Genomic DNA, 22074 nt, shown 5'->3' on the forward strand with positions numbered 1-22074 from the left:
GGTCTTTATCAGAGTTATAGACAACGGGCTGTGAAATATGTTTTAATCATCACATCATCTATCAGTAGTTTAGCAGTATCACTGATACTTACAGGAGGTCCGTCTGCGCCAGGCAATCCAGGCAAACCAGACCTTCCCTGAGGACCCTGTATGAAGAGACAGAGAAAAAGAACTTCTATTGGATTAAGAAGAATTTCTAAGACCATAGATGCCCTACAGGCAATAACATGCACTGAATCATGAACTTAAGAAAAATGAAATGCTACAGAAATAAATGCATGCTCCGCCAATGTTTCGAGACTAAGTCACATCTATCCTGCACCAAAGCTCATTTTGCATTTATTTGTGTAACCAAAGCAAAAGAGCAAGAAATACAAATATAAGTGATTAATAACTTATATAAAGACACACACATACAGCATATATTTTGAAAATATTTACATGTATATATTTATATTCATATAAATTATATCATATATAAATATATTTAATATATAAACATAACATATTTTTCTTAGATATAAACATGCATGTGTCTGTATTTATATATAAATAAATAATAAATATACACAGAACACACACACACATATATATATATATATATATATATATATATATATATATATATATATATATATATATATATATATATATATATATATATATTATGTAAACAGAAACGTTTATTTTGGATGCGATTTATAGCGATTTTGCGATACAAAACATATAACTCTATATATTATATAACATAATATATAAAATATAACTCTTTGACAGCACTAATATATATATATATATATATATATATATATATATGGAGGCCTGTGTAATCATAAAGAACAAAAGTTTACATCATCACAGCATGTTTCAAAATCTTTCTTTTTGGTCTCCTTCTGTTCAAAGGGACTCGTGAGAATTATATGCATGAAAACCACAAACGACTTACTTTTTCTCCAGGCGGTCCGATGGGGCCTTGTGGACCTGGAAGACCCTGTACAACAGAAAACAGACAGTAATGTCAAGCTTTGTTGCCATGGCAGCAGGGTGGGGGGATAGAGGGGTAGGTGTGTGGTAGAGAGCCGCCCAAACTGATGACTTACACCCAATAATGGACTTATTGTATTGTCCCTGTGTGTGTGTTGGCAGGGTCACTGGTGTTTGCACAGTGTGCTTGAGTGTGTGTGCATACACACGTGTGTTTACTGTGTGTGTGTTTACAGTGGCTGATTCAGTGTGTTTGTGTATGTCCTGAACAGGAGTTCACTCCAGGGAAATTTGAGCTCACTGCTCTGATTCGACCGCTGCCGGTGGGGCGTTATGAATGAGACGCTTTCAGCTGCGCACTTCCTCTGAGTCCAGCAGAGGCTTACACAAATATTTCAAATAATTTCACCGTGACCTCTGAGCTTCAGAGTCGTTCGGAATTAAAAATGATAGTGGGGATGAGAAAAAAAAAAAAAAAGATGTTCAACGAATTGGACTATATATAATAATTATAATAATAATAATTTAGAATTAAATTGATAAAATAATTAAAGCTTTAAGCCCGTAATTAAGCAAATCAAAGAGTATATATATATATATATATACTATATATAATAAAAATAATAATATATATATATATATATATATATATATATATATATCAGATATTTATTTGAATATTACATAATAAATAGATATTCCATACACATAACTTATTATTTATTATGAAGCTATATATTAATTGTCTTTTAGGCTTTTTTAATTTTTTACTTTTTCGATTTTTATTTCAAAACAATATACATAGTTACCATACTTTATTTCCAAATTCTTATAGGGATTGCACCTAAGTGATAATTTACAAATTAGCATAAAGTCTATAAATACATTTTTTTTTTTTTAAATGTCCATGCTTTTTCATTATCTTATTTTATTAAATTCTGTTCCAAGGGAACCCTCAATATAAAAAGAAAATACAGTTTAGATGAAATGGGATTGCTTGATCCAAAATCAACCAAACTTTATCTTACACAAGAGAAACAATACTCAAACCTTACAGTAAAACCTCTGCGGTTCAGCGTCTAAAGTATGTTTGTTCTCACCTGTGATCCTGGGATACCCTGTTGACCAGGAGGCCCTGGCTCTCCCTGGGGTCCCTGTTTAACAAAAAAATTACGGTACATGTCATATGCACCCTGAATATTTCAGATGACCAGCAATTGTCTATATATTTCTGTGTGGGTTAACATATGTGCTGTGAATATGATGCTAATACAGTGAACACAATGCTAACAAAACTATGTATGTTATATGAACAATATTAATGTTAAAGCTAACAGAAAAAAAGGCTAATGTATACCTTGTCAGCTTCAGAATGCCTGTCCTCATATTTGACAGTGTTTAACATTTGTTTAGTTGAAAAATTAGCAAGATTTGCTTCTGCTAAGCGAGCAGCTTTATTTGAAACTCTTGAATATATCTGAGGGGTCATGACTTATACTCAAACAAACAGATGAATTAACTGTTGTTTTTGTTAGACATAATTTGGTTCCAAAAACAGAAGATGTTTCGGATTTGATAGGCCAAATTCCAAGCTATTTTCTTACACAAGATGTATTTGTCCACTGGTGATGTCACTGTGGCAGTAAGAAATATATTTGTATTTCATTAAGAAATGAAATTTAAACTTGACAGTAGTCCTAATACACATACATAAAGGCTGAAACACATCTAAAACCCACAGAGATTCACTCAACAAGTATTATCAGCATCTGCTACGCTGATTTTATCTACAAAAAGCCATATTTACAAGATCCATGTCTCTTACCATGTTTCCTTTGGGACCCTGTGGCCCATCAACACCAGCAATGCCCTGCAGAAATCAATTGTGAAAGATTAGAAGCGTGCAATCAGCATCAGATCCACGTGATTATAAATTAAAAATCACTTACAGGTTGTCCAGGAGGTCCAGGAGGGCCTCTAGGGCCGAGCAGACCTCGTGGCCCCTGAGATAAAAAGAAAGGAGAAGGTTCTGATTAAAAAGAGCAAGTAACCTCTTCTGAATTTTAATAGGACTCATAATAGGCTGTTGAGTGACTTTGCCCCCTGGTGGCAAACTGGAAATAAAACATTAAAAAATAAAATAAAATAAAATACAAGGTGGGACACACTTACGCTCTCACCAGCAAGTCCTCTTGGTCCAATCTCTCCATCTTCACCCTGTAAAGGAGAAACAAGTGAAGAGAATATAGTTATTCTAATAGCTGAAACAATGAAATTATGAGGAGGACATTTTTATTTTTCTACAGGTGATTCAGAAAAGCATTTACCCTTGGTCCGTCCTCTCCGTGAGGTCCAGGGGGACCAGGAGGACCGTTCTCACCCTGTCAGAAAGAGACAGACAGGAAGCATCATACTTTATTACATCCAACTTAATATATAATCATATCACCTTTGCTTGAAAGTGATCTAGGGAGCCATTTTGGATCCTATAATTATTACCAGTGTTGACATGGGAAAAGGCTGGAAATACCCTACTGTAAAGTTTCCAGAGTAGAAGTCTCTTAATTTCACCTCGAAGAGCTTATGATTCTTCTCTGTCCTGGTTTTCGATGTATAGTAAGGGGGTCAAATTTTTGTTGCTTTTAAAAATAAACATTTAAATTTGTTTGGTGCCTATTACAGTACCTGTACACCTACTATTGTTATAATTGTTGTTATTATTATTATTACTTACTCATGGTATTAACAGTCATTGTAAAGAAATCTAAATTTTGTTTAAAAAAGATTGCACTTGGATAATAATCTGCAATATGTGTCAATGTCAAAGTTATTAAAAAAGTGTTCTGAGCTTCAGCACAACAGAATTTTTTTATTTTATTTTATTTTACCATAATATACAGAGTTACCTTTGCCAAAATCTTATAGGAGTTGCATCTAGGAGATAATTTAGTAATTAGCATAAGCTGGAAAACCTCCTCTAGAGAGGCCTGGCCATTTACTCTTATTTTACTGCATTTGTCGAATTGATTTGTATGCCTTCATACTCACCCTGTGTCCCTTCTCACCAGGCAGACCTGGAAGCCCATCAAAACCTCTGTCACCCTGAGAAAAAGATGAGGTAAAAGATTCAAACAATATATTTATATGTGCTATATAGCATATCACATATATGTGGGTGAGAATTTTTTCTTGAACCTTAGATCCAGATTCTCCAGGCATTCCACGGGCCCCATCGGCTCCAGCACGACCCTGTCACAGAAGGATCAGAGAAGATATCACTATTATGTGTGCATACGCTAACTGAAGACTTATTCAAATGAAAGCAAAAAATAATAATCTTTTGTCCGTGTGAACAATAAAGAGACATATCATACTCTCTTGCCAGGTTTTCCCATTTGCCCTGGTGGGCCTTGGATACCCCTCGGACCCTATGGTGGAAAGATAAATGATTTTTTAAGTAAGTAGATAATTAGGTAGGATGACCTTTGGTGGTGGGAAATGCTTTATTTTACCTGAGGACCAGGGTCTCCACTATCTCCCTTCAGCCCAGGAGCTCCTGGAAGACCCTGAATGTGATTGACACCAGAGAGAGAGAGATGTATTAGACCAAGACTAGACCAAACCAACATGTTTTTAACAGTTACAGAAAATAATAAAATGCCTGCACTAAATACAAAGAAACAGCAGGTGGCAATATTTCACTATTCTTGATCTTCACTCACCCAGCGAATCAAAATAAGCCCTGAATTAAAGTTAATGTAGTTGACATAATGGGTTGGACTTGTTTAAAGATGTAGTTATTGCACTTTACTTTAGGAAATTGTGCAGTTTCTTTTGCATAGCACCACATGAAGCGGAATACTCAGAAAAGTAACTGTTGATTTTAAAATTGCTGCTATTCCAGACAGACTGCCCTAGTTTTTTCTAACTGATTTCAAAGATAATTTGAGAGTTGAGTTTTGCATTTATTCCTAAAAGTACACCCTACTGTAAGGAACCATTTGGAAACTTGAAGATTCTCATTTGTCTGCTGTTTAAATGACACATCTAAGGATTCCCAACTAGCCATTAAACAGCAGCTGTGTTCTTTTCTTAAATAAAGATTATGATTTTAAAGTCTCTCTCAAATTCCCACCACTAGCTCATTTCATGCTCAATCAGTCACCTAAGATAAGTATGACATGACATGGCTGTGGTTTTCACTTCTCAAATGCTTATTTTAGGTATTTTGTCATTAGTCTGGTCACTTCTGAGTAGGATCATTTCTTGAGTTCACCGGCCCATCGTGTTTCAACAGGTCTGCTCTTAATCTAGTTACCTGGTCCAGTGTTAGTGAGATACTATTATGGTTTTTAATAATATTTTGGATAAATTTTTATTTTAATGTTTTCATTCGTCCTTTTTAGTTTTTAGTCTATAAGTATAAAAAGTTTACATTCATTTTAATTTCAGTTTTATTTCATTATTTAAGTACATCAAGTTAAAATAAATGAAAATGCCTTGGCAACTACCTGAAATAGTAAGTTTTTATATTTTATTCTATTTCAGTTAAGGTTTGTTTTAATTTAGGCAATGAAAATGTTTCTAAGTTAACTAAGATAACCGTGAACTTGCCTCTCTACTCATTAAAAAGTAGTCAAAGAAAAGATATTGTGAAATAAACATTTTGGAGCCCAATATGTGTCTTCTCATAGAGGACAGCTATTTGGGATGATTTAGAATGTTAAAAACATTTTACATATATAAATAACAGGACAGTGATGGTGTTTTGCATATCGATCGCGATGAAATTTGAATCGCTGCATTAAATTGCATTGCTCTGATTTTCAGTTAAAACTGTGATTGGAAAGCTGATTGGGTGGGACTTTTGCAGAGGTCATGGGGTCACTGAAACTCACCACTGGGCCAGATCTTCCAGTGAGACCCATTGGACCTGATGGACCTCTCATGGCGAGCTGCGAAAACAAACCAAAGAATCAAAATCACCAAAATATCATCAAATATATACAAGAATTGGCAGACATCTACTCCCCTCAGCCAGAGGAGGGGGGGAGGGGGTTGGTGGGGTGCGTGCATTTGTAAAGGACAGATCTGCAGCACCTGTCGGTTGCCCTCCTGCGGGTCGTGAACCTTGCTAGTATTTTTAACTAGTCTCTCCGCATGAGTCAAAGCAGCCTGTGCTGCTCTGTTTCACTCTTGTTTTAGTGCAAACAAGGCTGGAGCAAATCCTCTCCCCACCCTGTGACCTACCGCCCCACCTCTTCCCTACAAACAGTCAAGAGTCCCCCACCTCCCCCTCAGCAAACAGCTGGGTGAAGCTCAAGGTGCCATTTGGCCCTTCACTTCTCATACTCACCCTGGCCTGAGAGAGAATGGCCTGAGCCTGGGCCTCCTGAGCCGACACCACTGGACCCTTTTCCCCATCACCTCCAAACCGGAACTGTCAAACATGAACCGAGTATTCACTATTATCATTTTCATTTAGAAAAACACTTCAAACTACTGTATCCTACACTATAAATATTGAGTCAATCAACACAAAAAACAATAATTTGAATTAGACAGTATTTTCAATACTTTTGAAAACTACTAAACAACAATATGCTCTAACGAAGGGAAGTCTGCAGTCATATAACACTTTATACTGTACTATACTGGAAATACTAAGTAAATCAAATCTGAAAAGCATATTATGAATATTCAATAAGGATTAAGATGGTTTTCAATACTCAGACACAATATGCTGTAAAGAAGTGAAATATGCAATCATTTTAATTTTATAGCTTCATTACATAAAACCCTAAATACTATATTAGGCTATATTGTAAATACTATTAGGTAATCAAATGAAAAGCAAACACTTTTGCAATTTACTAAACAATATGTTCTAAAGAAGTGAAGTATGCAGTCATTATTTTCATATACTGTATGTATCATCATAATGTACCATACTATATTATATTATAGTTACTCTAAATATATCATAATGATTTAAATCAGTTTCAGTCCTTTCAAAAACTACTAAATTATTATTTATAGTATAAATTACTAGATATTGTCAACATTATGCATAATACTTATACTTTACTATAAATATCAAGTGAATCAAACACAAAAAATTACATTCTGAATATTTAGTTTAGGATTTTCAGTACTTTAAAAAAATGCTAAACAACAATATTATCTAAAGAAGTGAAGTATGCAGTCATTATATATACAGGTATGTATCCTTATTAGGTTTATACTAAAATATACAATATATATATTATATATATATATATATATATATATATATATATATATATATATATATATATATATAAATACTATGTTAAACAACTATGAAATGCTAAATTTGGAATCTTTAATTAAGATTTAGATTTTCAATAAATTTTCAAAAAGTAATCAAGAATAAAGATGTAAAGTATGCCGTCATTATCTTCATGTATCAGTATGTATAACACATTTTATAACTTACTATACTGTAGAAAAAAAATGCAGCATTACAGATGCAGTTTACAAATGCAAAAGCACCAAAGGGAAAAGGGAAATTTTTATTTTGTTTTTAATACTTTTCAACGTTATCATATATTCTAAACAAGTTTGTTGTCATTGTTTTCATATATGTATTATTGCTGAATACAAGCATGAAACTGATGTGCATAATAGGCTGGACAGATCTGCAAAGATTTTTGGCGGATTTAGGGGTCTTACTGGCAGCATCAGCATAGTACCAGGGGGCCCTGGCAAGCCATCCGCTCCGGGAAGACCAGCACGGCCGGGAGGACCCTGAGGAAGCAGGAAGAGTGGGTGAGAAAGAGAGACAGGATATATCAGTAATTTGACACTTCTTGACTTGACAACACACAGGTAAGAGAATGCCAAGACAGAAATGAGAAATGGAGGGGGATCGAACAGAGGTAGAGAGACACTCTCACTTCCATTAACCTTTGGTGAAATTGTCCATTTTTAAGATAGCCTACTGATCCAGATAGTTCCCTGTTGTCTTCACCAAGTCCAATCACAACAAATTATCACACGGTTTCAATTTTGCTTCAATAATACCTCGGCAGGTTATGTTAAATAACACTAATAAACAATATCACATGCCATCCTGAAGTGTACAGGTCTCAGTTTGACAAAACCATTAACAGGAAGTACTCAAGAACCCACATTTTGTTGATATTGCTATTTGTGCTTTAACAGTCTTCTATTTAAATGGTCTTTTCTTTATTTTTTATTGTTATGTTTTCTGTTTTTGTTTGTAATTTGAATGATTTTTTTGTGTTAAATTTTTATTTGTTTTTTTATTTAGCATTCTTGCGTGTGTCCAGTTCTGGATTTAAACAGACGTGTAATACCCATGACACAACCTAACATCAGAACTCCAGACAGACTTTGGAGTTGGTTTTGGAATTTGTAATGATAATTATCCTTAAACATTTTTAGGAAGAAGATGTTTTTTTTTGTTTTGTTTTTTTTTGAGCAATGGGTGTTTTTTGCATACAGAAATAGACTGAGGGTAACGTGCTGCATTTAATCAGAAATTTGCCCACTGAACAATGACTGCTCATTCAGAAGTAATGTGAATTACTGTAATTCATCATTTGGGAACATTAACTTGCTTTAATTTGTGTTTCTAAATAAAGCAACTCAGGGATTCACATCTGAAAACTAAATGTGTCAGAGAGGGTGTAAATGTGCCCTCAGGGTCAGGAATCTGCCATGACCCTGTTCAGAATAAATCAGCATTATGTTTTGTTTACTGACACATTTTTAAGCGGTCTTGCAGTTTACTAAAGCTGTATTGTTTTTCTAAGCCTTTCTTGCTAAGCACACAAGTTTTTCTCTAGCCTAGCCTGTGTCTCATTATGTTCATCACAGATTTCATTTGACATGCTTTTTTTTTCCCACTTAATCACTGTTGATTTAAAAAAAAAAGGAAAATAGATGCGCTATAGTTGTATACACACAATATAGTTATATCTATTTATAATACACATTTAAAAAATGTATTGCATACCTGCTGTTGCCATAAAGACCCATTTTGAATGTTTATGTGCTTTTTCCTCTCTTTCTGCTCCCAGTTACTGTGGTGGAGCAGTTATGAAATATTGTTCTTTTAAATAGGCTACTTTCCAGCATTTCGGAAATAAATATGTATGCAAATTACACTGAAGAAGCCAACAATAGTTACCTTACGGTGTTCGGCAGTGCTCAAAAAGGGTTTAAACACTGAATTTTGAATGGATTTCTTCTCATAAATGAAGATTTGCATTCGGACGACAATTAAATTACCACATGATAGGTAAGGTAATTCAGCTGGGGATTTTTAAGGGGGTGGTGGGAGATAAACACAGACATTCTGGATTTGGATGCAATTAAATCACTGACTATCCCCTGTAAATGGTGAAAATCACTTATGTCCCCATGAGAAACAATTATCGTCCGAATAGGGCTAATGACAATTAACATTTCTGTGAAACTAAATATGACAAAAGAAAGATCCTAAACCTTAACTAAACCTTGTTAATGAACTGAAAATACCTGTGGTCGTCATAAGTAAACATAGCCTGGAAGAAATTTTTACCCTGTCACCAGGATCTCCGGCGGAACCAGGGGGGCCTTGTAAACCTGAAGGGCCTGGAAGACCCTGAAGACAAAAAGAAAATTGAATAAACAGACAAACTGAAGCACAATGATGATGACCCAATTACCAAAAAATTTTACACTTAAAAAAAACTTGCAAGAACACAGTGGTTGAATATTGCATTTTACAACTAACACAGACAAAAAAGCAGTCAACTTACAACAGGTCCAGGTGGTCCAGCAGGTCCTTCAATCAGCATTCCCTAAGAATCACAACAAAGCCAGAATAAAACAAACTGACCAGAAAAGTTTGCAGCATCAGATTACTAAATTAATGTTTATAAACTAATCTCAGTATTGTTCCCAAAGTGATGAATGTCCAGAATTTGCTTTTCACTCACCGGCTCAATCACTGCAGGTTCTCCTTTTTCTCCCTTCTGACCCAGAGCAGCACCACCACCCAACTGCAAACATACAACAGAGGTTAGACACAACAAATGATAGACAGACCCACAGAACTATAGATAAAAGAGAGAACAGACAGACAGACAGACAGACAGACAGACAGATAGATAGATAGATAGATAGATAGATAGATAGATAGATAGATAGATAGATAGATAGATAGATAGATAGATAGATAGATAGATAGATAGATCGATCGATCTAGATTAAAAATTTTGTAACACTTTATTTTAAGGACCAATTTTTACTATTAACTAGTTGCATATTAGCATGCATATAACAAGCATATTGGCTATTTATTAGTACTTATAAAAAACATATTAATGACTTATTCTGCATTACCAAATTTCAGATCCCTCAATTCAACCCCATTCCTTCACTTAACAACTATTACTAACTATTAAATTAGCAGTTTATTGAGGAAAAAGTCATAGTTAATTGTGAGGATTGGTCCCCAAACTAAAGTGTGTCCCTAAATTCATAACGTTAATGTCTCGGAGATTAACAAGATGGAAAGTGTGTAACCAGCAATGTAACAGACAGGATCTGATGCCGTCAAACCTTAGCTCATGTGGGCTGTAAGATACAGGTACTGGAGTTTTTGATGGAGGGGAAGTATGAGCTTCTTAAGGGGGTGGAGGTGGAGAAAGGTGTGTCTGAACAGACAGCTGGGTCTGTGGTATGGGGTAATTGCTGTATCCCGGGGTGATATGGGAGATAAGGTGCTGACAGTCAGAGAGTTCAAACCACATTTGGTATGAGAGAGTGCATGTAAGTGATCTGTGAATCTATATGATGGATGTGATCTGTCATACACAGAGATGGGAGTGAGAGAAAACCAACACGGACAAGAGGAAGAAGTGCAGTGCAGATTAGTATAAACCAACACACCAAACAGAAAAAATGATTGGACCCCATGCAAAATAGTGCACTACAAAGCCAACAATGCATGCTAGATTCCCATATCCAACAGTCTGAGTGCTGGACGACTCTATTTGGGAGTCATACTTACGTCCGACGTCACTTCTGTTTCAGCGATGTCAGTTTCGGCAGCAACCCCTGGCCCGAAACTGTCCTCGTAATTGGACGTAGGATTTGGAGCCACATTGCCAAACTCATCGTATGCCCCATACTCATATTGATTTTTGTCAAGCCCAGTCACATCATATTCCTTAAGATCATACTCCTTAAAGTCATACGCGTCCACTCCGACGGGGTCGGCGGTGCCGCTGGGCAGCGCGGCTTCTGGGGCAGCGGTCGGATCCAGACCAGCCTGGGCCATCTCAGTGACATAGTCACTGAAAACTTCCTCTTCCACAGCCTTATTATACCCAAGCAATGCGGCCGGGCGGAGGGGAAGGGAGTTCGAGCAACGGAGGGAAGATGGATGTTAGTTAAGCAGTCAAAGCAAATACTACTGTATCTAATGCAAAGCAGGAGCAAAATGAATTGCATGAAAAATATTTATTAAGAATAGTATATAATTTTTGGGCAGCAACAAGATAACACTTCTTAGTCCCATTCAATGGAAATATATCAGATGATTTGAATCGGATTCAAGGATTTGGATAAATTGTGAGATGATAATTTAAGGCGCAAATTAAATCTGGTTAAGTAAATCCCTACATTATACAAGTTACAGTAATGGACAGATATAATCAGTAATGCACATTTATAATGTGATCTCATAGAAATACTGTTACACGCAAATTAGATTTTGAAAAGTATATTTCAAAACTTACTGTAAAACATTTCTAAATCTGTTCAAATTTTGGCGGCATTTTTTGTGTGTTATTTGCAGAGGGACAAATAAAGTGTTAACTTCATAATTAAAAAGGCATTATTTTTTTTTACATATTTCATAATCACACATAAAAGTCTATGATAGACTTTAGGATATTTCAGTCTTTTTTCCACAATAAACATAATGGTAAAGTTAAATTATGTTTAGAGGTGAAAAAAAAAGACAGAAATAAATGACATAAGTCTGAAATGACACTACTATGTTAACAAATACACAAACTAATTTTAGCTTTTAGCTTATGCTGAAGCTAATGGGGATCCAAATAAAACAAACAAACAAACAAACAAACTAATGCATTAATGATGTGATCAAATGCAGGAACAGATCAAATTGTAAAAGTCTGACTCTGCATTTGATTACAACAGCCAAGATTTACGGTATGCTTTAGTACATAACCATAAAAAATAGGAACACAAGTTTTTATTTCAATACTGAAAATTTTAGACATTTCTTACTGCATTTAATTTGAGAAAAAACACACCTACACTTATAATGTGTATTTAATATCCAACATAAACTTACTGTACAACCACCCTGTAAATACATCTAAATGGCTGTGAAAGAGTTCAATTCTGTTGAATATAGTTCTAATAACTAGAGCCAGAACTATTCAACCAGAATACATCAGGGTGAATGCTATTATGTTTTGTTTCTTTTTAAAGGTCCACATATTTGGTTCACTTACTGAGGGAACTGTTTGGAATGGGACGTGCTATCTTCTCAATGATAGTTAGGGCTAGAAATTGGGCAACCAGTCAACATTTAAGCAAGCAATTCCAAAACTTAAGCCAAAAAGACAAACATATGTAATTTTCACTTAGCTGTGCGATCAGTTCACTGCTTTAAATTTAGATCAGATGGTTGAACTTTCATAAATTGATGATTTTTCTTAAATGCAGCCTTAAATATCATTGATATCCACAACAGAAAGCTGAAATGACAGAACAGAAACCAGCTGCATGGCAATCCACTGAGAAATATCTACTTTATATTCAAGACATGTTCAAAGTATCAGACTGGAAAACATCACAGGAAGTGGATTGGCAAAATTTAGAACTTGCCGGTTTTATTGTGAATATCAGCTTGATGTTGTTAGATAAAACAGTTCCCTTGTGGTGAGAGTCCCAGAGTTGAAAAACACAGAACAATTGGCATGAATTGTTTTGTTTTTGTCATTTCAAATCAAATACTTCCTCGTCATACGTGCTCCTGGATTTTCCCCCATTCTGTCCCACATTCTATTCGCCCTACCATCATAATATATAATCAAATGATTACCTGGTTTGGTCCAGTGGTTGCGACAGGAGACTGAGTTTTGGAAGCATCTACTGTTCCGTAGTCAAGATCACTGTCTGTATAGTACTCCCCATCTACATTGTTAGGCTATAGCAGTTTCAAAGTGAGAAGAAAAGAAGAAGAAGATAAGAAAGGAGGAATTAACACAGTTCAAGCAGTTCCACAAGCGTTACAGGCTGGATCCACGAGGACGGCACCTAGAGAAATGGGGTGGACGGCACGCTCAGACTAGCATCAGAGATTTCCCTCACCGAAAGAGAGATCTTGATGGGTTCTGACATGAGCTACGCTTGTACTATTACCCCTAGAATGGCTTTTCTTGGTGGCGGTGGCAGGTATCCAGATCTCTTCTTCTTAGGTGCTAACTTTTTAGCCTGTTTTGGCTCCTGGTACTTATAGGGTTTGGAAACAGATTTAGGGGACTTTCTCATCCTCTTCGTATTCATGGAGACACTACGTTTCACTCTCTGGAAGAAGGTTATGGTGAAAGGAAAAAGACACAACACATCAAAATATATGTTTGAAGATAAATAGGTTCACATTTTTTTCAAACATGGCTTACTTAGTTTAAGAATAACACTATCCTTCAAAAGTTTGGGGTCAATTTTTATTCATTTATTTAAAAAAAAAAACTGATCAAAAGTAACTTTTACATTGTATTAAAAAACAATTTCAAATAAATGTTGTTCTTTTGAACCTTACATTCATTAAAGGTTTCCACAAAAATGTGACCCTGGACCATAAGTGTAAATTTTTCGAAATTGAGATTTATACATCATCTGAAAGCTGAATAAATAATATGTCCATTGATGTATGGTTTGTTATGATAGGACAATATTTGGCTGAGATACAACTATTTGAAAATCTGGAATATGAGGGTGCAAAAAAATCAAATGAAGTTCTTAGCAATGTATATTACTAAACAAAAATTAAGTTTTGATATATTTATGGTATGAAATTTACAAAATATCTTCATGGAACATGATCTTTACTTAATACCCTAATGATTTTTGGCATTAAAAAAAAATCGATAATTTTGACCCATACAATATTTTTTTTTTTGGCTTTTGCTAAAAATATACCCCAGTGACTTAAGACTGGTTTGTGGTCAAGGGTCACAAATATTAAACATCACAACCAGTTTCTAAAGGATCATGTGACACCGAAGACTGGAGTAATGGCTGGTGAAAATTCAGCTTTGCATCACAGGAAAAAATGACATTATAAAAAAATTTTTTTTTTTTTTAAAAAAATTTGATATATCTGTTTTTTTTGTGTTTTTTTTATAATATATGTGAATTTTGTGCAAAAAAATTTTTGAAACATTAAAAATCTTACCAACTTACAGTGTAAATCTATCATGGATATTGAGTAGTCAGATATGGTGTTTTGATACCATAACTGAGGCGATTTCAGGCTTGAAACTGTCATTCTTAAACTTAAAGCAACACATGTTTGATAAAATGGACAACATGTGGACACATGTTTGATAGGTTTTTTTTATTAAACCTAGTGTAAAGAGTTTACAAACATGGACAGACAACATATACTACATGGGCAAAAGTATGTGAACTGCTACAGTAATTTATGGGCCTGGCTATTGAAGCTAACAGGTACTTAAAATCTAGCATATACAGCCATATAATCTCCTTAAACAAACATTTCCAGTGGTATAGGGCGTACCAAAGTGCTAACATCACGGAACAACGGTGTGGAAGAACTTGACTGGCCCAGACAAAGCCCACACCACATACTTTTGCCCATGTAATTTATACAGGTGAAGGAAAAGGGGCGGGGCCACCCCATGATTGACATAACAAACACACCACATATTTCCTACGTTTACCTGCGGCTCAGAATATTCATCTGTGGCTGTGGGGGTCGCTCCCTCATAATAATCATATAAATCACCGTAATCAACAGCAGTTGTGTACTGCACACAGGGAGAGGATGAGAGAGAGGTTAGCAAAGCATACAAAATTCTTGTAGAATGTAATCTACCCTTTGGTGTATTACATACTTTGATGGTTAGAGTTACTGTATAGGCAGTTTTATACAGTGCAAATGATTAGACAAAGGTTTATCATACACAACATATTATTATTTTTTTTTTTACTAAGGCATCCAATGTTAGATTGCAATGTCATGATCAAAATAATCTAAACACCTAAAATGTTTGTGTTGCTCTCTACTATGTGAGTTCAGCATGTATGAACATACTGCATTAATTATGTTAATGTATAACATGTGATGCACTTATCCTGATATACAGGTGGGAGTTTAAAACCCTATAAAAACTCCCTGCATGTCCGAAGCAGAGATAACAGCCATATGTTTTGTGTGTAAAACCCCAGCTGCCTTCTAAAGCAAAGGCTGATTAAAGGCTTAGATCTATACAAAGAGTCAAATCTAGATGATTTTCTTATTTTTTAACACATTTCAAAGTCTTATTAGCTATAAAACTTAATGTGTCACGTAGGAACCTTTCCTGGGACGAGGGATTTTATACACAAACCAAAAAATGTACTGTAAATCCAAAATGTATAATTGGCATCATACATTGTATAGATGTTAAACATTAAATTTAGAATATTAAGTTAATATTAATATTGAAATTAGGTTAATATTGAGTCGGCCATTTAAGGTCAGTTTATGTAGCAGTTTTTCTGTTTCTATTCCTTCACTGAAAGTAATGGCAGCAGGAAGGCCGTTAAAGCCACTGAGCCTGGCTCTCCAGGGCTTCATCCATCAAACACAAGTATATGTTAATCCTAATACAGCATAAGAGCTCATAAAACAGCCACTGCGCTGATGATCTGGCCCTCTTCCATGGCTGGTGATCAGTCAGCGTTCAGTAGGACACCGTTCAGCCAGGGCTGAGGGTGATTTATGAGCAGAGCATCTCACACACGCTCGCCGAGTCGAGATGCGGGAAAGAGGGTTACTGATTTCTCCCATACAGGAAATGAACCTCTCCCTGTTTCGGCAGGATATAATGGGTTAAAATTACTTGCATGTGGTATCTGTGTTTACAGGAGTCATCACAGAGGTCAGAAGTGTCAAGGTGTGGTTGACTTTTGACCTGTTATGTTTTTATGGACACAACTGTTCAAACATTTCAGTCAGTAATTTTTTTTTTTTTGGAAGAAATAAGTACTTTTATTCACCAAGGATGCATTAAATTGATCGAAAGTGACACTAAAGATCAAATCAAATAAATACTGTTCTTTTGAACTTCCTAATCATCAAAGAATCCTGAAAAATCCAGGTTTCCTCAAAAAAATATTAAGCAGCACAACTGTTTACAAAACTGATAATAAGAAATGTTTCTTGAGCACTAAATCAGCATTTTAGAATGATTTCTGAAGGATCATGTTACACTGAAGACTGCAGTAATGATGCTGAAAATTCAGCTTTGCATCACAGGATTATATTTTAAAATGTATTCAAACAGAAAACGGTTATTTTGAATTTTAATAATATTTCACAATGTTATTGTTTTTACTGTATTTTTCAATCAAATAAACACAGCCTTGGTGAGCATAAAAAACTTTCATATATATCTTTCCAACCACAAATGTTTAAACAATAGTGTACATTATATGATATTATATTATGTAATACATATATCTATTATCTTTGTAGCATGAGATAATTTTTTTAGTGACCATTTCTGACTATGATGTGTTGCTTCTTTTATTTCTTATATAAAATAATAATACTAAAAATATATGATAAAATTTTACTTTTCCATACTTATATTTTTCTAACCTGTGGAAAACAACAATGAAGTTTGAGTCTGTGTGTCCAGTTGTTGGACTGTTAGTGTCAAAAGTATCATCAACATGCCAGACTTCCAGAAACCTTTGGTCTACTGGATACTGCAGGAAAGACCATTTCCTCTGCTGGTCAGTGCAAAAGGTCTATACTAACCTCCTCTCCGGGCTCCTGTGCTTGTAGTGTGTCCTTTTGGGGGACGTCACAGTCTGGGCTGTAGTGTTCACAGTAGTCGTAAGCTGCTTTAGGGTCGGCCACAATCAGCAGTTGCTGGATGTCACCCTGAGAGGATGAATGACATGAAGATACATGAGATACGTGTGCCAAAAAATACCTCTGTTATTAGTACAGAGACACATATATGTAATATATTTTATGCATGTAAAAAACTCATCTTATCTTGGTTAGTCAAAACATAATAAAAATACCACTCTTGTACTGTAGGAAATACATGCAATTTTGGAATTGCAAGGCAACAAACCACTTTCACAATGACGAAAGCAGGTCAGATGGTTCAGGAAATTGCTGCTTTATAAGCAGGTAAATAAAACGTGTTTCATCATGAAACACCTGGTAACAGAAACCCACACAGGACGTTTCCTCTCATATAAAATGCTGCCTGCCAAACAATGCTTAGGCAACAATACATAAAACCTTCTGGTCAACAACACATTAAACACATGCATGGTCTTTCTTCCAAATGAGTAAAATCTGTTTCTCGCCATTGTTGTGTCAATAGCATACATTCATTCTGTATTATAATCAACAACTTGATGATAAAAGACATACTTTACTGTATGGGGTTTTGATTTAAGTGATTACATTTGTGCATTTTAGGCCACATGTCTTTTATGGGCTGTACTTATCAGATCCAGATCTTTCTGTTCAAATGCTGGGGTGATTCAGACAGCATGACCTAGGTCTGTTATGAGGAACAACCATGACTTTTACAGTACAGTCCACAAGTAGACCTGGGGATGTGTTGGAACCTGAGGTCTTTCCTTGGCACTGTCACAAAGAGAGAGAGAGACTGTGCGATTTAGCAGCAAGGCAACCCCGAGAAGAAAAAATAAAAAAAGAAGAAAAAAAAACAGCAGGCTTGGACTTGTTAAGGACATGTGTGTGTCTGCATGTGTTTTTGCATTTTTTAAGAATATTTTGGCCTCGTTTTCAATACAATTAAATTGGATGAGAATAGCTTCACATTTTCAAGCTTCACATTAACAAGTGGTTCAATTATCGACTTAAGTCACCTGATAGCTTTGTGTGAGGTAAGTGATGAAATTTAAGTCACTGTTCAGTGAAAATCTTGACATCCAACCTTAATCTGAATTGAAAAGTTGATGAAGGAAATAGACTCTGGACAAATAGTCAGTGAATCTTTAATTCAGTTCACAAATCTGGTTAAGTTCAACTCACTAAATCAATGATTCGTTTACAGCAGTTGGAAAACTAAGGTGAAATTGCAATCTGTTCCTCACACAAATCTATCAAATGGCATCAAAAAAAAAAAAAAACTAAAATTATATAAAAGTTTTTTTGCTTTTTTGTATTTTTTTATATTGACAGCCTCAGTTTTCTTTCACATTCATTAAAAACAAATCACCTTTTGTTTACCAAAGAAATAACGCCACAGATTTATAACAACATGAGTGATTAAATTAGCATTTTTGGGTGAACTATCAATTTAAATATAACATTATCATTACTGTCTCATCTAAATCATCCACAATAATCAAAATGAATAAAAAACAATCAATATGATTACAGTTGCTGCAATGTCGTTCCAAGCCGTGTTTGCATTGATCTGTTGCTCTGTTACATACAGTACATTTACCAGACCATGAAAGCCAGGATTGGCCCCAAAAACCAGGCTTGGCATTACAGTCTGGTGCCAAGATGGAGGGAAAAACAGGGAGATCAAGCCAATGGCTGAATAAAAGTGACACGTATTACCTCATTTGTCACCCACACACCTTTAACAACTCCCTGGACCCTGCAGAGATTATTCTGAGTAACATACGCATGAAATCCTCGTCTAAGACCTGAATCGATTCAGACAGACTTAAGCAAATAATTTAGAAAAATCAAGTCCACCCAGTGATTTACAGTAATGCAATTACATCTGATTGTAAGCTTGTTTCTGCCATGGAATGAAACATAAAAAAGGCCACTGCAATGTTTTTCCTCAGAATTGTGAGGAAAAAAATAAAACACCCTTCCTAAGTTTAAAAAAAATAAATAAAAATGATATCCTATATAGAGTTGCAATGCAGAGGCTATTGTAAAATATGTTTGTTAGGTAACTTAACTTTAAATTGAGTTTTATGTGGAATTTACAGCAGGTCTCGCTCTATTGCACAATATTAACAACTGTGACATCTTGTGATTCAGAACATTGTAACCCTGGTAAAACGTTATGGAATATCCATGCAGTAATGTATCAACATCTTTAAACAACATGAACCAACAGCATCACTCAACAGCTTTTCACTTATAACCTATGAGTCATTCGAAAACATCTCAGCTTTGTACTAAAAAGGTTTGTTGTCTTGAAGGCCAAGTGTGTGAAAAACTATTTAAGATGCAGACCCCCAGCATGAGCATACAGTAAACTGTTCAAATAGCAACGTAGCACAGTAGGAAACCTGTCATTAAGCACCATAATGCCTCAGGTTTACAACATGAGAGAATTTAGTCAGTTTTCCTCAGTCATTTAATTGTACTTAACTGCTCTAATTACAGAACTGGAGATAGCCAATGGTGGTGAACACCAAATCGGAAACAAAGGGAGCAGTGAACTTTGATGTACCCAAGCCTAGAGCCGTGAACCGAGCGACCCGGCAACACACCCAACACTATTAGCTGCAGTCAACGCTATTTCCTCACATAACAGACAATATAGTAATTAAGACAGCGACCTGGCCATTTAGGAAAAGAAACGTGGATGTGTTTCTGAAATGCCATTCAAAGTGTGTCATCAGCCAATGCAACAATTCATGCCTTTTGCCAACCATTTTTGTAGGTTTAATTGATTTGGTAGGGAAGCAGTATGTATGAGAAGCCCTGTTGGTTGAAGAAAGGTTCTAATTCATTACAGAAATGAGACATGTAGTCTCATTTCTGTAATGGTAACTAAGTATGGTAAAAATAAATAAACACTAAGTCATCTTATATCCTTTTTGTGGGCCACTATCCTGCAAATAGCACATTGTAGACTTTCGAACTGCAAAAATCAAAGGCTTCTTTACAGGCCCTACAAAGCATTGATTCATTCAAGGCTAGTAAGAGATGTCGCTCCTATGGGTCTGACCAGGTATTTCCTCCATATTTCCCAAAATACGCTTCAGAAGTAACCATACAGTATGAACAGTCCTAGTGTTCACACTCTCACACAGAGAACTCTGTGTTTCCAACTATACAAATCCCAAATGACACGCCAAATCTAAATACTGGGCATACCTTTCATAGCTTCTCTCTCTCTCTCTCTCTCTCTCTCTCTATATATATATATATATATATGTTGATTTAAACACCAAGAGGTAAAAAAAAATAAGAAACTGTCTTGGATGAAACTGTCAGGTAAAATGTATGAGACCATTTCTAAATTACATTTTGACAACCTTCTGAACATTTGACTGCTTTTATGTCCAAAAGCCCAATAAATCTACTGTGAATATTACATTGAAAAAAAAAAAAAGTAAGATTTAATTTCTACAATTTATTAATTCCTGACTATGTTTTGTTTATGTGTTTCCTCATTTTAGTTAAATCATGGTCATGATTAAAACAAACTAATAAGTTGTGGGAATTATTTATTAATTCATGGACACATTATCTTCTTTTTTTTGGCATGTGTGGAGCTCCATAGATATGAAATATTGAGTATTAAAGTTGGCATATTAGTTGTTAAATTAACTATGAATTGGTTAATAATTCACATGGTAAAACAACACAAAAACTGCCAAATCATCAACAAAGAGAAAATGTTGCAGATAGATAATATGGCCCAAATTCATAGTTAATTTTGAGAACAAATATATATACTTTAAAACTCAATATTTAATATCTATGGAGCCCCACATATGCAAAAAATGTAATTCCCACAACTTTTTAATTTATTTTAATTTGTTTTAATTTACACTTTCAGTGTATGATTCCAGTCATCATCTTCAGAAAAAAAAACAGGTTTACAACAGCCCAAAAAAAGTGTAAGGGACAATTAAATGTTACGATGTCATCACGCTAACAACAAGCAGTCATTATTAAAAGTACTTGCATTAAAGCAATTTCAGGGGCAATACGACATCATTCCCATCCCCCACTAAGTTCTCCCTCCATCACATGGGTAAACACACACCCAAGCCCTCCTCCTTACCAAGAAGCAAAGAATTTCAATATCACCTGTCAATCGGCCCATTGTACTAAATTATTTACAGCTTTAACTCATTTTGACCCTGCACATTCCACACTGCTTCAATTGTGACTTTAAGAGAACAAACGCATGCATAACACCGTGACACAGCAGTTACCTGACAGATACAAGCTATACTTTTGCACCAAAAACAGTCAAACAGAGGTGTTGAAAAGTGCAGAAAGAAATCTATTTATATATGTCATAGAGTATCATAACACACAGTCATGACTGTGAAAATATTTTAATAGTTTTCATTAATTAATCGTTTCTGTTCTAATAGAGATGATGGCAGGGCTGCTGACTCTCCTTTAAACCTGTAATTTGCTGTGTCTGCTAATTAATACTTGGCCTAGAGTTCATGTCTGACATAAATATGCCACCCCTTCGGCTTTTATACAGTGCAAAGCGATTGGCAAAGAAAGTTCTACCATTCTACCACATATCATAGTTGTACTGTACAGAATTTACAACATTAACCATGTTGAATGAAAGCCTCGGCTGTGCAATCTGTGCATGAAGAGGACTCCTCTGGCTTTGAGTAACTTTAATTACAAGGTGAAAGAAGCCTTCATAACAGGAAGCGAGGGAAAACCTGACAACTTAAAGGTAAATAGTGACACAAGGCTTGTCTGTCTTATACTAAGCAAGCTCATGTCCAGAGGGACAAATTTTCACCTCTGCCATTACGGAAATGATCTCTGATAGTAGTCAAATCTAAAGAATTTTGCATCTTTAATATGTG

The 22074-nt window shown here is 35.2% G+C and overlaps 1 protein-coding gene across 1 annotated transcript in view; it reads right to left on the reverse strand.

Moving 5' to 3' along the window:
- Positions 1–22074, reverse strand: part of LOC109091959 (collagen alpha-1(XI) chain-like) — a 66616-nt gene that overhangs the window by 33603 nt on the left and 10939 nt on the right. Inside the window, exons 5-26 of the mRNA XM_042752215.1 lie at positions 17072–17197; positions 14985–15071; positions 13441–13605; positions 13121–13225; positions 11051–11359; positions 9975–10037; positions 9795–9836; positions 9575–9637; positions 7699–7773; positions 6341–6424; positions 5883–5939; positions 4497–4550; positions 4359–4412; positions 4180–4233; positions 4033–4086; positions 3312–3365; positions 3157–3201; positions 2934–2987; positions 2810–2854; positions 2085–2138; positions 947–991; positions 93–146 (exon numbers count right to left, since the gene is read on the reverse strand). Coding sequence (XP_042608149.1) covers positions 93–146; positions 947–991; positions 2085–2138; positions 2810–2854; positions 2934–2987; positions 3157–3201; positions 3312–3365; positions 4033–4086; positions 4180–4233; positions 4359–4412; positions 4497–4550; positions 5883–5939; positions 6341–6424; positions 7699–7773; positions 9575–9637; positions 9795–9836; positions 9975–10037; positions 11051–11359; positions 13121–13225; positions 13441–13605; positions 14985–15071; positions 17072–17197 — 1743 coding nt within the window. The remainder of the gene's footprint in view (positions 1–92; positions 147–946; positions 992–2084; positions 2139–2809; positions 2855–2933; positions 2988–3156; positions 3202–3311; positions 3366–4032; positions 4087–4179; positions 4234–4358; positions 4413–4496; positions 4551–5882; positions 5940–6340; positions 6425–7698; positions 7774–9574; positions 9638–9794; positions 9837–9974; positions 10038–11050; positions 11360–13120; positions 13226–13440; positions 13606–14984; positions 15072–17071; positions 17198–22074) is intronic.

The sequence above is a fragment of the Cyprinus carpio genome, chromosome B24 (assembly GCF_018340385.1).
Source record: "Cyprinus carpio isolate SPL01 chromosome B24, ASM1834038v1, whole genome shotgun sequence".
Classification (NCBI taxonomy): domain Eukaryota; kingdom Metazoa; phylum Chordata; class Actinopteri; order Cypriniformes; family Cyprinidae; genus Cyprinus; species Cyprinus carpio.